We start from the raw sequence: 14,560 nt of genomic DNA on the forward strand, positions 1-14,560 counted from the left end.
AAGTACACGGAGTAAGTGCATACCGACATCACTAGGTAAGGAATGGAACAATGACTGAGAGATTCTGGTTTATTTATTTTCATATTTTTTTTACAGCTTTTCTTTTGCCCGTAACCCCATTTGTACTGTGTACAAGAAAGAACAGCGTCCGCATCATTAAATACACTCCCTAGCAATGACCACCATCATCATGCAAGCCCCAGGGGGAATCAAGTCCATTTTGCCTTCCCTCCTCCACCTCTAAAGGCCTGAAACACGGAGTTCTTCGATCTAGAAAAGGAAAACAAGGACAAACAAACGCTTGGTATTTCAGCGGCAGGGGGGTTGGAGAAAGCAACACAATAGCAACCACGCACACAATTTCAGCAAGTTGGCTCAGAGGCGACATTCGAATAAAGCGGAAGAAGTCCACAAGAAGGGACCAAGGCATCAAGGAACATACATTTATGGAAGAAAGTAATGGGGAAAGGCTACATACGCCCAGATTCGGAGAAGAAATAACCAACCAATTCCGCAACATAAAATGCAATAGGTCTTTTTTGTTTTGATGAGCTGCTCGATGTGTGGATGATAGTACAATAATACAGTGAAAGTCTGAGATGTCTTGACTTTACTGACGAGGAGAGCTGCAGTCGAGATCAGCAAGAGGCCAGCCATTCAGCTGAGAGACAAACTTACGTAGGACTGTAAGTCGGCGACGTCGGGCTATAGCCGCCAGGCGACGTCGGCGAACCACCAATGTTTGGTGAGGTCGGAGAATAAGCCTGAGGGCTCGTGGGAGACCATCCAGGCGAGGTCGGTGTGTACTTAGGAGACGTGGGCGAAGTGGGAGACATGTTGCGGCCCGCACCCAACGCAGGGCTCGTAGGACTGTAGCTCGGCGATGTCGGGCTGAACATTGGCGACGCCGGGCTGAGGTTTGGCGAGGTAGGGCTGTAGTTGGGCGACGTTGGCGAGAAGCCCGGGGAAGTTGGCGAATACGATGGTGAAGTCGGTGAAGCCTGCCCGTAAGCCGGGGACGTAGGCGAGTAAGCAGGCGAGGTTGGTCCAAACGTCGGGCTTGCAGGAGAGAATCCCGGGGAAGTCATCCGAGGGCTGGTAATACCCATGCCAGGAGACGTAGGGGAGTAGCTGGACGACGGAGAATAGCTCGGCGATGCGGCATTCACGCTGAATGGACTGCCAGGAGAGTAGCCCAGCGGACTGGTGGCAGCCGGACTGAATCCGCCCCCGAAGCCACCCGTAGGTTGATACTCCGTGAAGCCACCCGGGGATTCTGCGCCGGGCTGGCGGATAGGAGAGAAGTTCGAATCCGGATCGGGCGTACCGATGTACGCGCTTTCCTGCATCGGCGAGCCAGTGTCGTACTGCGTGGCAGCACCATCGGAAATGATGGCATCCTTCGCGCCGATAGCCCCCATGACACCATAGCGAGCGTTGTTTGAAACAACAGTGTTCAGCAAGTTCTGGTCAAGGAAGATGTCAAACTCTCCGGTACCAGCAGGCGCCATTTGTCCAAGGATCAGGTTCTCCGACACGCCACGGCAGTCATCCAACTCTCCAAAAGCAGCGGCTTCCAGCAGGATCTCCACGGTTTCTTCGAAAGAACACCGCATCAGAGCACCGTTGTCGGCACGATTGATACCATGGCGGGTGACTGGGGTCAGATAGCCACGGACAGTCATCACATCGACCAAGAGAGCCAAGTGACGATGGTTCACGTAGGAACCATCGAAGGCCAGCACCTGCGTCAACTCACGCAGGACAGCTGTCCGAGCTGCTTCGATACCGAATACCTCAAAGACCTCGATAAACTGGTTGGAGTATGTGCGAGAGGCATCAACCCCAGGGATCGCCAGGACTTCACCGAGGGACGACCCACTTGTCTCCAAAACCCATTCTTTGCAGAGAGGATCGGTCTTGCTAACGAACAATGACCCATCTTCGAGGACACGCACCTTGCTCTTCTCATTAATGAAGGCACGTTCAACTCCCGGCACACCACGAAGAGTCAGAGTATCCAGTAGGTGCTGCTCCAGTTTCTTGAGCGTAACGTCATACTCGATATCATCATCGTCCTCGTCGTCCTTGTGGTCTTGAATCTGCCGAATACGAATGACTTGCTCGTCGGCATTGTTGTCACTGAAAATGACAGCAATATCCTTGGGGTACGCCTGCTTGATTTTGCTGGCAACATCCTGGACGGTAAGGCCCTTATCAAGGAGCTTGGGCCGACTGAGGATGATACGGAGCAGCCACTTGGACTGGCGAGCCGAATCGTCGGTAACATCTTCAGGAATGATGAAGTACGACTCGACCATATCCCGATCGTTCTCAATGACCGTAGTCTGGATATCCGGATCATAGTAGATTTCAGTTGCCTCCGTCACCGAACGCAAACTGGTGTGCTCCACAGCACTACGCAGATGCTTTGCACTTTCCTTGTCATGACATGTGTGGGGTTCCTGGTACACAGTCATGGACGGTGTCTTGATATTGGTGGCCACGTTCAAAATCTCCTTGAGACGAGGCACACCAAGAGTAACGTTCTTGGACGACACACCAGCAAAGTGGAAAGTGTTCAGTGTCATCTGCGTAGCCGGCTCACCAATAGACTGCGCCGCAAGGACACCAACCATCTCTCCGGGACTCGCAGCAGCCTTGGCAAACCGAGTCTCGATGGCTCCGAGAACGTGTTGGAAGGCCAGCTTGTTCATGGAGTACTCGGTAACCAGTCTGCGGAATGCAAGACGGCTACGAAGTTGAGCCTTAAACAGCAATGTCGCATTCTCCTGGGCTTCGAGCGAAATGATATCATCGCCACGCACAATCTTCAAACGATCAAGCAGAGACTGCACTTGCGGAATGACTTCAGCAGGGTGTAAGTCACTGATAGTTCCTTCGCGGATACGGAATGTACTCCGAGCAGTTTCAAGAATGCGCTGTACGTTGATCGGAAGTTGCATCATCTCTTCGTCCTCCTTGGCCACGGTCCGAAGGAAGGCGCGGTCCTTGAGAAGCTGCTCCCACTCTTCGTCCAGATACCTCTGGACCTCGACGTCACCCGCAATTTCATTGGCTTGCTCCAAGATTTCCGGTCCCAAGCTGCGCTCAGGGTCCATGAGATCCACGCGGAAGCGGTCTCGGAACTTGTCATCCGAGCATCTGATGACATCTACCCGTTGGTTCTCAATATGAGCACCGTCGAGACCATCCTCTCCATAGACAAACTGTATGACATCGCCCAGAGAGTTCCGGACAGTACCGTCATATTTGACCATAACCTCTTCCAGGGCCTTGACCAGCTTCCGCTGGATATAACCGGTCTCGGCAGTTTTGACGGCGGTATCAATAAGACCCTCACGACCGGCCATGGCATGGAAGAAGAACTCCGTAGGAGTCAGGCCACGAAGGTAGGAATTCTCGACGAAACCACGAGACTCAGGGGAGTAATCATCCTTCGTGAAGTGCGGCAAGGTACGGTACTTGAAGCCGAAAGGAATACGTTTACCCTCGACGGACTGTTGACCGACCACGGCGGTCATCTGGGATATGTTGATGGTGGAACCCTTAGAACCAGATCTGGCCATCTGAATGGCGTTGTTGAGATCCTTCAAACTCTTCTCCGTCTCGCTACCAGCCTCATCACGAGCGTTGTTCAAAGCGCGAGAAACCTTACTCTCGAAGGTCTCACGAACGTTCATACCAGGCAGAGGCTCCAGCGTATTCTCAGTAGCGCTAGCCGTGATGGACTCGACTTCCTTCTTCCGCATGCGCACGCAGTTCTCAATTCTCTGGATTGTGAGGGCATCCGGAATAGTATCACCAATACCGATACTGAAGCCGTTATGGAGCAGCCAGTAGTTCACAATCGACTGGGCACCGTTGAAGAATGCCACTGCCGTGGCAGGACCATATTCGTTGAAGATGGTATGAATAACACCACCACCACTGGCACCAACAGTCTTCTTAGAGAACATACCATACATCAACTGGCCACCATGGATGAGAAGACCGCCATCGGTCAGAGGAGAGAACTTCTCCGACAAGGCAGAGTTGTCCTTGTCGACACGCAACAGGTTGAGTCCCGAAGGAAGAGCCATACTGATCATCTGTTTTCCAGTCCACCTGGGTCTGGGCTTCAAGATAGCAGGGGGTGGGATAACACCATCCCAGTCCGGAACCCACATCATCATGTTCATGACTTGGTCCTTTGTCAGGAACACATCGCGCCGGCAGATCTTGTAGATACCACAGAGCGTATCTTGCACAATACCCATGAGAGGTCCGTTTCGCTGGGGGGAGACAATGTTCATCGGAACCAAGGCAAGCTGGCTCAGTTCGGCTCGAGACTCCTCGCTCTGAGGGACGTGCAAGTTCATTTCGTCACCGTCGAAATCAGCGTTGTAAGGAGTGGTGACAGACAAGTTCAGTCGGAAGGTGGAGTACGGCATGACCCGAACTCGGTGACCCATCATGGACTCTTTGTGCAGAGAGGGCTGACGATTGAAAAGGATCACATCGCCATCCATGATATGACGCTCGACCTTCCATCCATACAGCAATTGTTGACCGCCAGCTCGCTTGGCGTGACGCAGGTCGATTCGTTCACCATTGTCTCGGACGATGTATCTCGCACCCGGGTGTTCGTTCGGACCATTCATAACCAGTTGCTGTAACTTCTCAATGTTGTACGGCGTGACAACCTCAGGATACGTCAGGGTCCGCGCGATGCTCTTAGGGACGCCGACCTCGTCGAGGGACAAGTTCGGATCACCAGTGATGACAGTACGTGCAGAGAAGTCCACACGCTTACCCATCAAGTTCTGACGCAGACGGCCCTCCTTACCCTTCAGACGACTGCGGATGGCTTTAACAGGGCGGTTCGACTTCTGCATAGCTTTCGGTTGGCCAGCGATATCGTTGTCCATGTACGTGGCGACATGGTACTGGAGCAGGGATTCGAATTCGCGTACGACGTGCTCTGGGGCGCCTTCCTGTTCACACCGCTGAACATTTTGGTTCGCGCGGACGATTTCAGCCAACTTATACGTCAGGTCATCTTCACCACGCTGGCCGCTAGTGCTGCCTCCAACAAGCACACTGGGCCGGACGGGCGGAGGAGGAACGGGGAGAACGGTGATCACCATCCACTCAGGACGAGCATAATCGTTGCTCAAGCCCATGATGCGAACATCCTCGTGCGAGACGTTGCGGAAGACGTTGAGCGCCATCTGAGGGGTGATAGTCTTCTTCTCCGGCTGCTGCATGTCCTCCTCATCCATCATTTTGTTCGGCTTCCATGTCCCGACCAACGTGATTCCCTCCTTACGAATAGTGGGCTGAGAGTTACCGCACCCACCGTGGTTCCTCACTGGCTTGGAGCTCTCTTTCGCGAACGGGTCGTCATCGTCCGGAGGCGGGTCGGCCTGGCAGATCAGAATATCCTTCGAAATCCGCCAGATGTGATCGAAACGTCGCTTCGGGTCCCGCATGCGCAGGGCTTCCAGGAACTTGGGATCAGACTGGGGGCTAGGTCAGCAAAACAGGCCATGAGATTTGCCATCCCAGCAGGGATGACTAACCGAGTCGGCTTTGATCTTGCCACAGTTGTGGCAGACAGTCTCGAGAAGTTTCTTGATTTTGGTCAAGAACCCTGCGCAGACGCGATTAGCAATAAGACACGAGAGATAAGCTCATCTGGTCGCATCGCATACCGATGTGGAAAACCGGAGTGGCCAGCTCGATATGCCCGAAATGGCCAGGGCACTCCTTCTGGCCTTCCTCACAAGTCTCACAGTTCCACTGTCGATCGATGGTACCCAGGCGAGGATCATTCAGACCCTTTGTGCGCGGTCGCTGTCTTTGTTCATCCTGTTTAGACGCGATGCGGTTAGCACCTACCAGAACCCGTCGGCCGGCAGGGAAGGACAAACCATCGTCTCAGGATATTCCACATGGACCACACTCAACCGTTTAATCTCCTCCGGCGAGAAGAGACCAAACTGGATCTCCTTGATGGTGCGCAAAGGCGCCTTGGAGTAGGGAAAGTAGACGTTCGACATGGTGACAGTTCGCGGGAACAGGCAACTCCGGGGGGTTGGTTGTGGCGCGAAACCGGGGCGGCGAGAAGCGAGGAAACAACGAGTAACCGGCTAAGTCTGGTCGACTTTATCGGGATACAAGCGTAGAGAAGCGACAAACGAAAAGTTTGCAAGCAGCTGGCCGGCTGGAGGCCTTTGGCAGCCCTTGCCACGAGGGCGCCCGCGACCCTGTCCTCCGACTTCGTGAAGCGCGTAAAAAGGGCGGAAAAAAAGACGACGGCGTCGATCAGAGGGAGTTTTCCAGCTCGCGAGGCGATTTCCCGATGGAAGACGCGATGGTGGTGGTGGAAGGGCGATGGGAAGGTAGGGTGCTGAGGTGATGAAAGGGAGACGGTTGAACGTCCGGTCAGTCGCCGATGGGGCACGAGTTTTCTGAGCCGCAGCCTGGTTGGCAGGAAGGTCGCTGGCTGACTAAAAGTCCGTCGGAGGGAGCCGCGTCGGGCGGTGTGATTGGCGGGATTCTGCCCGCTGCGCAGGACTGCGGGGCCAATAGGGTCGACTTTTAAAGACCCCCTCTCACCGCCCGGCAGTCTCCGCGTTGCTTCATAAAGAGAGCCCTTTGAATCGCTTCACCAGCCTCTCTCTCTCCAGGCAATCAATCAGTCGCCCCAAAGTGCGCTGGATGATTGTTCTCAGCCGTCTCTCCTGGCCTCTTGTTTGGGCTGGGCATTTGCCCGATTCTATCTCACCTCACCTTCACTTCCGCCTCTTCAAATCCTCAGGCGCATCCCCGTGATTGAGCGAGCGCAATGAATCTCTCTTTGATTGATCCCTTTGTCCTGGCTCAGGACTATCCAGACACCTTGTCGGAGAAACTAAGTACGCGACCCCCCTTACCTTTGCCCTCAAACCGTCTCCCGCTGACAGTTACAGGAAGTGGCCACGCGACATGTCTCCGATTCAACCGTAAGGGCGACTATCTAGCTTCCGGCCGAGTTGGTCCCCCGCGCTCACTCCTTCCACAACCTACGCTGACAATCTTCGATTCTAGGCAGACGGTACGGTAGTCATCTTCGATATTGAAACGAATGGCGTCGCGCGAAAGCTGCGGGGCCATACCCGGCAGATTCAATCCCTCAGGTATGACATACTACTCAACTGGCTTTCATCGACCGAACAACCTAACCCATGGTCCTCTTCCAGCTGGTCTCGAGACGGTCGATATCTCCTCACCTCTTCGCAAGATTGGAAGTGCATCCTATGGGACTTGCAAGACGGCTCCCGGGTGCGCACTGTCCGATTCGAAGCTCCAGTATATATTGCCGAACTCCACCCTTACAACCAGTAAGTCAGGCCCAATTCATGCATGGTATCAACCAGAGTGCTCATTGTATTCTTCTTTTTTTGCCTTTTCTGTCTAGTCTACTATTCGTCGCGTCTCTATTCGAAGACCAGCCCGTCCTCGTTGACGTCTCCTCGCCCAAACCGATCAAACGCATCCTCCCCTCCGCCCCCTTCCGCCCTCCGCCGCCCGAAAACGAGGAAGTCGATCCCGCCGTCGCCGCCAAGCAAGCAGCGCAGGACGCAAAACATTCCACCTGTGTGACCATCTTCACCGCCCTGGGGAACCACATCATCGCCGGAACCTCCAAGGGCTGGGTCAACATCATCGAGACGCAGACCTGCACCACGATCCACTCGACGCGCCTCTGCAACGGGGTGGTGATCTTGCTCCGCCTCGCCAGCAATGGCCGCGACCTGCTCGTTAACAGCTCCGACCGCGTCATTCGCACCATCCTGATGCCCGACCTCTCGCAGCTGGGCATCGACCTCGAACCGGCCAACATCAAGCTCCAGGTCGAACACAAGTTCCAGGATGTGGTGAACCGCCTGAGCTGGAACCACGTGACGTTCTCCTCGACCAGCGAGTTCGTGACGGCCTCCACCTTCATGAACCCGGACATCTACGTCTGGGAGCGCAGCCACGGCTCGCTGGTGAAGATCCTCGAGGGCCCGCGTGAGGAGCTAGGCGTGGTGGAGTGGCACCCGTCGCGGCCGTTCGTGGTCGCTTGCGGCCTCGAGACGGGCTGCATCTACACCTGGTCCATCGTGACGCCGCAGAAATGGTCGGCCCTGGCGCCGGATTTCGGCGAGGTGGAAGAGAACGTCGAATACCTGGAGCGCGAGGACGAGTTCGACATCCATCCGGCCGAGGAGATCCACCAACGCCGTCTGGATCAGGAAGACGAGATCCCCGACGTGCTGACGATCGAGCCGCACAAGAGTGGCGGAGACGACGACATGGAGTCCTTCCGCATGCCGGTCCTCCTGGACATCTCGGACAGCGAGAGCGAAGAGGACATCGTCGCGGTGGGACCGGGCACCATGCGAAGGCGCAGTCCCGGCGCCGGCCGGGACTATGAAGAGGCCGCGGGTAGCAAGAACAGCAGTTCTCGGCAGAAGGGCCGCCGGCGATGAGCCCGCATGCCTTATGTAAGTGGTATTCGGGGGCGTCTTTTTCCTGGATCTTTCATCGGTGTTCGGGTGGGCTGTTGGGGCTGGGCGTTGGGTGTAATATCCGTTTCTGTTTTTTTATTCGCATGAAGGCACGCATCTAAAAAGTATCAATTGGATCACTAGAGAATCAGGGACGGTAAAGGAACTCTTCTGCTTCAGAAGATGCCGGATTCGTGCCGAAAATCGCCGGAAAAGCCCGAACTGCAGTCACAGGCCGAGTCCGTTCGGTAAAGACAGCGGTGGAGAGGTCAAAACATCCAAGTGAAAAGCCAACGCGTCTACCAAGTAGGTCAGGGAAGGCTTGGCGTCATTGGCTCCGGCAGATCGGTCTCAGTTATCCTATCCCAAGATGACCACGGGCCGCTTCGATATGCAATTCTGGAGCCACAGAAATCGCTTGCATAAGACACAAGAGTTCCATTGGCTTGTTCGTATAGTGGTCAACCAGCAGCGGAGATTCCAAGCCACTCTGAGTACTTGTAACTCGTATCCGCCAAGCGAGGAGCTCTCGCAAACTCGGATAGGGGAACGTCGCAGCCGATAGGTTGCACTACTCAGCTGCTACCATGCAACAACCTCGACAGGTTTAGGGGGGGCGCTCTGAGAACGGTCGTGCAGGCACGGTGGAGAGACATCGCCAAACGACTATCCCGAGAGTCCAACCCCAGAGCAAACATGGGGGAGAACTGAGCGAAACGGGAGCTTCATCATGTACTCTCCGAAGTGAGATCGCGCGAGCGTCGGGGATCCTAGTCTCGCGCGGGCTGTCCACCCGTCATCAATTGCCAGCAGGCTTCCGAGCCTGGTAGATATGCAAAATGTTATAGGCGTGAATTTCCTTGTTGAACGCCTCCGACTTGACCTCGGCGGCTATGCGGCGGATCTTGTCCGCGTCCCAGCCGAAGACGCGGCTGAAGGGCGCCAGACTGAGCGACTCGATGCTCTCCGAGATGGCGAGGTTGTACCAGCGCGCCACCATGCGCTCGTGCTCGTCGTGGTGCCAGGGGTTCAAGGGCAACCCCACCATCTGGTGATCGATTTCGGTGAAGCCGGCCTCCTGCAGATCCTTGATGGTGTCGCGGGAGTTGTGCGCGATGGGCCGCATGCACTCCTGCGTGGCCTGTTTGAGGTACTGATACCACTGGCGCAGCGCCAGCCCGTCCAGGGAGCGGTCGTCGCAGCGGGGTTCGAAATCGATCTCGACCTGCTCGAACCAGGCCCCGGGTCGAAGGTGGGCGAAGACCCTCCGGTACAGGTTGGGCCAGCCGACCACGCTGCCGCAGCCCATTTGGAGGTGTATCAAGTCCCAGGAATCCTCGCCCATGGCCCAGGGGCTCTCGTAGTCGAACGGGGCGTAGAATTCACAGTTCTTGGGGTGGTTCGGCGGCTGTATCGGAGCGAGATCGACGCCGACCACGAAGGCGTCCGGGTATTTGTTGGCGACGTCGATGCCCCAGATTCCCGTTCCGCACCCCAGGTCCAGGAATCGACCGTTTCTCGGGTGAGGGGCGTAGATGAGGCCGTCCGATACCCGTGCCTCGGTGAATAGTTTGTGGAAGATATCGAGGCGATCCTGCTCCTGATCGTCACAAGGCAACAAATAGACACCTTTTCGATATCCGTGATACACCCGTCCGTTTTCTTCATAGTACTGTTTCTCGGGAGTCCTGTCCATCGAAGATTAATCACCCAAGAAGGAAAGGCTACGGAAAGCAGGAGGGGGCAGGGGTTTGGCATACATCGATGTCAAGCTTGGGGAGCCACTGTTCGACCAATTGCTGTAACCTGACGGTTGTTCCCTTGCAGGCAAGTCCCGATCCGTTATGACGTGGATGTCCATGGCGTCGGAATTGTTTCGCGAGCGGCCGGACGCAGTGGACTGGGAGCCAAATTTCTTGTAGGGCGGAGAGGCCATGGTCGGAGGTTGTCCAGGGCCGGCGTATCCGTTCCCAAACATCAGGGGACTGTTGATCGAGTCGAGTCGTCACGGGAAAATGCAGGGTTTGGGTCGAGAAGCTCTGAGAGCAGAGGTCAATGTCCAGAACACGAGATTTAAGCGTATAGATCGGAACCCGAGGCTAGGACACAGGTAATAGATAATATGGTTCCAGCATGGGAAGAGTAGAAGGGAACAGAGGGATGGCTTTGCAATGAGTGACCCAACAATACGCTCAGTCGATATGACGCCCATACAATGCAGAAGAGCAAGGCGGGGGGCAGAGTGGTTGAGTGAAGGTAGTCTGTAAGGCGAACGAGGCGGATAGCGTTGGAGCTTGTGACATCAAATAAAGCGAATTAAAATGAAAGAAACACGAAAATGAAAAATTAATAATAAACGGCGAAAATAAAAGAGTAAATTAATGAGGAAGAAACAACACCAACAGCACAAGGAAATAACATCAGTGCAGAAGAGGACTCCAGCGCAATGTTGGATCCCCGCGACTGAAGATGGAGGCTCGTTGGAGAAAGTAAAGAGCAAAGAAGCGGTCACGACGCAGGCGTTTATGTACTGGGCGCAGGTCCCACGGCTATTCTGACAGGCGAGAAATGTCAGGACGAACTAGCCATGGATTAGAGGCCGATCAAGGGTCAGTTCCGCTGGTTGGGACGAGTTGGCTTCGAGCCGCAGGTTGGATGGAAGGAGCCGATCCCTGGGGGCCGAAAGGATGTTAATTAAGGCGCATGGAGGCCTGCATGACCGCATCTTCGTACCTTGGGTTGTTTTCTTTTGCCAGATTGCCGGGAGATGAGAGGGCTGGAGAAGTTGGTTTGGGAGGTGAAGGAGGGGCAAGAGGGGGAAGAAATGTGCGTGTGAACTACTCGAAACACACGCGATAGGGGCTGTTCGTCTTAAAATAATATGGCGATGATAAAAAAAAAATAAAAATAAAATGATAAAACATTAATCTCCAGAAGCCTGTCGAGAGTTTATGACAGAGGTACCTGACGGAGGTACGTAGGTACTTCTCCTGTATTGGAGGTACGAAGGTACTAACGGTGTTATAGAAATCCCTCGTCGCCTTAGAACAGTTAATAAAGTTGTGGTGGTGGTTATTTTTATTATTCTGGTCCCCCGTTGGGTTCCACGCGCCGGGAAAAAAATCGAGGGGAAAAAAGGACAAGAAGAAAAAGAAAAAGTGATTGAAAAAAAAATGTTGGAAAAAAAAAAAGCGGGGCCCTTCAAGAAGGATTGAGATTCTACGCCAAAGAGGTACTCTAGGGATCGCTACGGAGTATAGCCTTGACATGATCTATTATTATTCGGATTAGGAAGAGTCGACAGTTCGGTACTGGGACTTATTTATTTTGATTATTGTTTTTACTCTATACTTCGGTGGGTTCGTCCGAAAACGAAAGGTCCCTGGAGAACTACCGTCTACCTAGACGGTAGAGCCAGGATTATTGGCTGGAGTGGGCGGTTCCAACCGTGGATGACCGACCCTGGCGTCACCGTGGGTTCATCTGCTTTGACTGCTATTTTTGTTGTATTTCATACGTTGGAATTTTCCAAAAGTTATGAACCCCATGAGGAGGTCGATGGGTACCGAGTCTGCATATAGCTGAGTTATGTACAGGTGTATAGGTAGGTATGGTGTACACTGTATGCACGTCGGGTACCTGTACGTCCTCCGTTCCTCGGTGAGACCTGCCATCAGTATATTTTATCATTATCTTATTTCATTTGCTTTCCTACCGTTCCAGGTTCTATATTTAATCGCCCCCTTTTCGAATGGTCTACCCAAGTGCTCGGGCCTGGCGTCAATCACTGTTGCCCAGAACCAAGTGGCGGGAAACCATTTGACGGGATTTCACCTGGCCACCTTGGCCGATAACCTTTCACTCGATAGATTAAAAAGAATAAATATCCGCATGCGGGTGAAACAATACTGCGTAGAATTATTCACCTAGTAGAGGAACGCCGAGAGCAAGATCCCTAGAGTTGGGACTGAGCGTAAGTAACTTTCGGCTGGGTCCTACAATATCCCCTTTGGTGTTGGACCCAACCAGTAGGAGAGTTTACTGGGTTCCTTGGAAGAAATCGAAAACAAAAAGAAAAAACATGCCAGATGTGTTCTAGGAAAGGATCCACTGTCGCTGACGATGAAAGTGACTTCCGGGTGGGTGACGGCCCGCCTCCCACATACTTTAGTTCAATACATCGTTTCTCCGATACGTCTCCTGAAGTCTACTGCGTATCTAGGTACCTCCTAGCAGGTATCCATGATATTGTTAATCTACACCATAGTACGGATACCGGTAATTGGGATTATCCCGTGGTCGCCCGTTACCCACCATCGTCGTCAAAAACCCCCCACTCCCCACCCTCCCCCTCTCATGGTACCAACACTGTGGTTGCAGGATGTGAAGCTTCGGGCGTGGCTCCTCTTTGAGCCCTCCTCCGTAGCGCCCGAAACCAGTCCTGTAACCTCCGGACAGGCCCAAAGCCAAATCCTCCTATTCTCCCATCCCAGCAATAATCCATTACATGCAGTCGGTCCCAGGTGGATCACTCCATCTGGGACTATTGCCTCCCTAATCAGGGTTACCCGGTGGTCCCAGATGAATCGAGTCCATCTTCGGAGGACGACAGGCTAAAATCGCTATCCCGGTACCGTACTAAACTAATCCTTCTTTTGGAATATGCAACTCCTGTCGGTCTCCCAGGATATACCCTGATGCGTACACTGCCCCTAGCGCGAGAATCTCGCCCAGAAAGCCTGTCACCATTAATGTGCCGAGTACTAATGGGGGTGTTACGCTGACTTGGTCGTCACCAATATCACCTTACGCTAGGTTCCTACACCGTACCTAGGTACCAAGTACTCCACAGTCTATGATTTGTCCCGAGCATTCAACGTGTCATGCATTCCAGCTCGGCCTTTAGACGTATCCCGATGCCTTGCACGAATTGCCCGATGACTCGTACGAGGTCTGATCGCTATGTTGATCATTTCACCGCTTACCAAACCCTCGGGTCCGAATAATGCATGGAGGCATGGGCTAGTTAGCTGCGTTTCTGCACTGTCATCCTCCACCGCGTCCTCTGGGGTAGGACATGCCGCAGACATTGTGCAGATGTGGACAGCGATGTGGTCACCGGGATTCTTCTCTCGCGGTGAGGGACGCATCTAGGGTAGTTCATGGAGCTGAATGATTCCTTCGTCTGCGACGCCGAGGCTCAAGTAGCGGAGCATGTGCAGGGCATAGTCAAACCACAAATAAAAGTACGACTATTACTCCTCTCGACGAATGCCAGCTCCAATCTTCCATGAGGGACTGGCCACCCAGCGTACTCCGTAAATCGACCGAAAGCCGTCCCCCAATCGTCCCTCTGTTAGCGCGGTTTTCGAAACCGATCATTGTCTAGCACTTCCTGGCTCTGCTAAACTGGAGCTAAACAAGGAAAAAGAAAAAAAAATGACCCAACTACGGAGGATGGCTGCGGGATTATCACCACGGAACACGCAGCCAGCACACTAGACTGAACTGTAATAACTGCCTTCAATCCCACCCCGTCTGTCGTCCTGTGATGTACCCACTCCGATCGGATATATCTACCGCCTTGTTTTATTCGTTTGTGTCCGGTTCTCCTAATCTTTCCCCTTAAGACTTCAGAGCCAGTGCCAATGATTAGTGGGAACAGCTGACCGAGCTGAAACTCCCCCTCTGCGGGCCAATACTGCAGAGTTTGGTACCATATCATCGTTTGCGGATAAGCGCCTGCCTGGCTCCAAACCCGGCCCCCTCCATCTCGGGGCTAGCATCACCAGTCAACCAGCTGCCAGGGGGCGATGCGACAGTGATGCCAACCCCGTTTGGCGTGGCTGGACCACCTGAGACGAGTATCACAACCCCGGGTGTGACACTGGAAGATTCACCCTCTTGATTCATGATGCAGAACCCCAACGCTAAACGGCGCACCCATCGTTTGTCTCTGCCTACGCCTCCATGAATCCAGACCTGGCTGTCTTACATCAATTCTGAGGGTCAGACGTTCA

At 53.8% G+C, this 14,560-nt stretch overlaps 3 protein-coding genes across 3 annotated transcripts; 1 reads left to right on the forward strand and 2 right to left on the reverse strand.

The window, feature by feature from the left end:
• Window positions 1-54: 54 nt before the first annotated feature.
• BDV59DRAFT_173005 (DNA-directed RNA polymerase II subunit RPB1) lies at window positions 55-6,522 on the reverse strand. Its single transcript, XM_073688816.1, has 5 exons — window positions 5,937-6,522; window positions 5,718-5,874; window positions 5,586-5,656; window positions 679-5,525; window positions 55-626 (listed from the first exon to the last, which is right to left on the reverse strand). The coding sequence occupies exons 1-5, from the start codon at window positions 6,063-6,065 to the stop codon at window positions 611-613; spliced, it is 5,220 nt and encodes a 1,739-aa protein (XP_073550476.1). The 5' UTR covers window positions 6,066-6,522; the 3' UTR covers window positions 55-610.
• A 155-nt stretch (window positions 6,523-6,677) lies between these two features.
• Window positions 6,678-8,716, forward strand: BDV59DRAFT_143329 (Set1-mediated histone H3-K4 methylation subunit Swd1). The gene is made up of 5 exons (XM_073687217.1): window positions 6,678-6,923; window positions 6,978-7,039; window positions 7,096-7,184; window positions 7,248-7,388; window positions 7,466-8,716. The coding sequence occupies exons 1-5, from the start codon at window positions 6,854-6,856 to the stop codon at window positions 8,520-8,522; spliced, it is 1,419 nt and encodes a 472-aa protein (XP_073550477.1). The 5' UTR covers window positions 6,678-6,853; the 3' UTR covers window positions 8,523-8,716.
• Window positions 8,717-9,339: 623 nt separating this feature from the next.
• BDV59DRAFT_199704 (class I SAM-dependent methyltransferase) lies at window positions 9,340-10,476 on the reverse strand (the record flags this gene model as incomplete). Its single annotated transcript, XM_073693404.1, has 2 exons — window positions 9,340-10,228; window positions 10,301-10,476. The coding sequence occupies 2 exons, from the start codon at window positions 10,474-10,476 to the stop codon at window positions 9,340-9,342; spliced, it is 1,065 nt and encodes a 354-aa protein (XP_073550478.1).
• Between the last annotated feature and the right edge of the window lie 4,084 nt (window positions 10,477-14,560).

Source organism: Aspergillus ambiguus, assembly GCF_047715705.1.
Source record: "Aspergillus ambiguus strain CBS 117.58 unplaced genomic scaffold BDV59scaffold_6, whole genome shotgun sequence".
Lineage (NCBI taxonomy): Eukaryota > Fungi > Ascomycota > Eurotiomycetes > Eurotiales > Aspergillaceae > Aspergillus > Aspergillus ambiguus.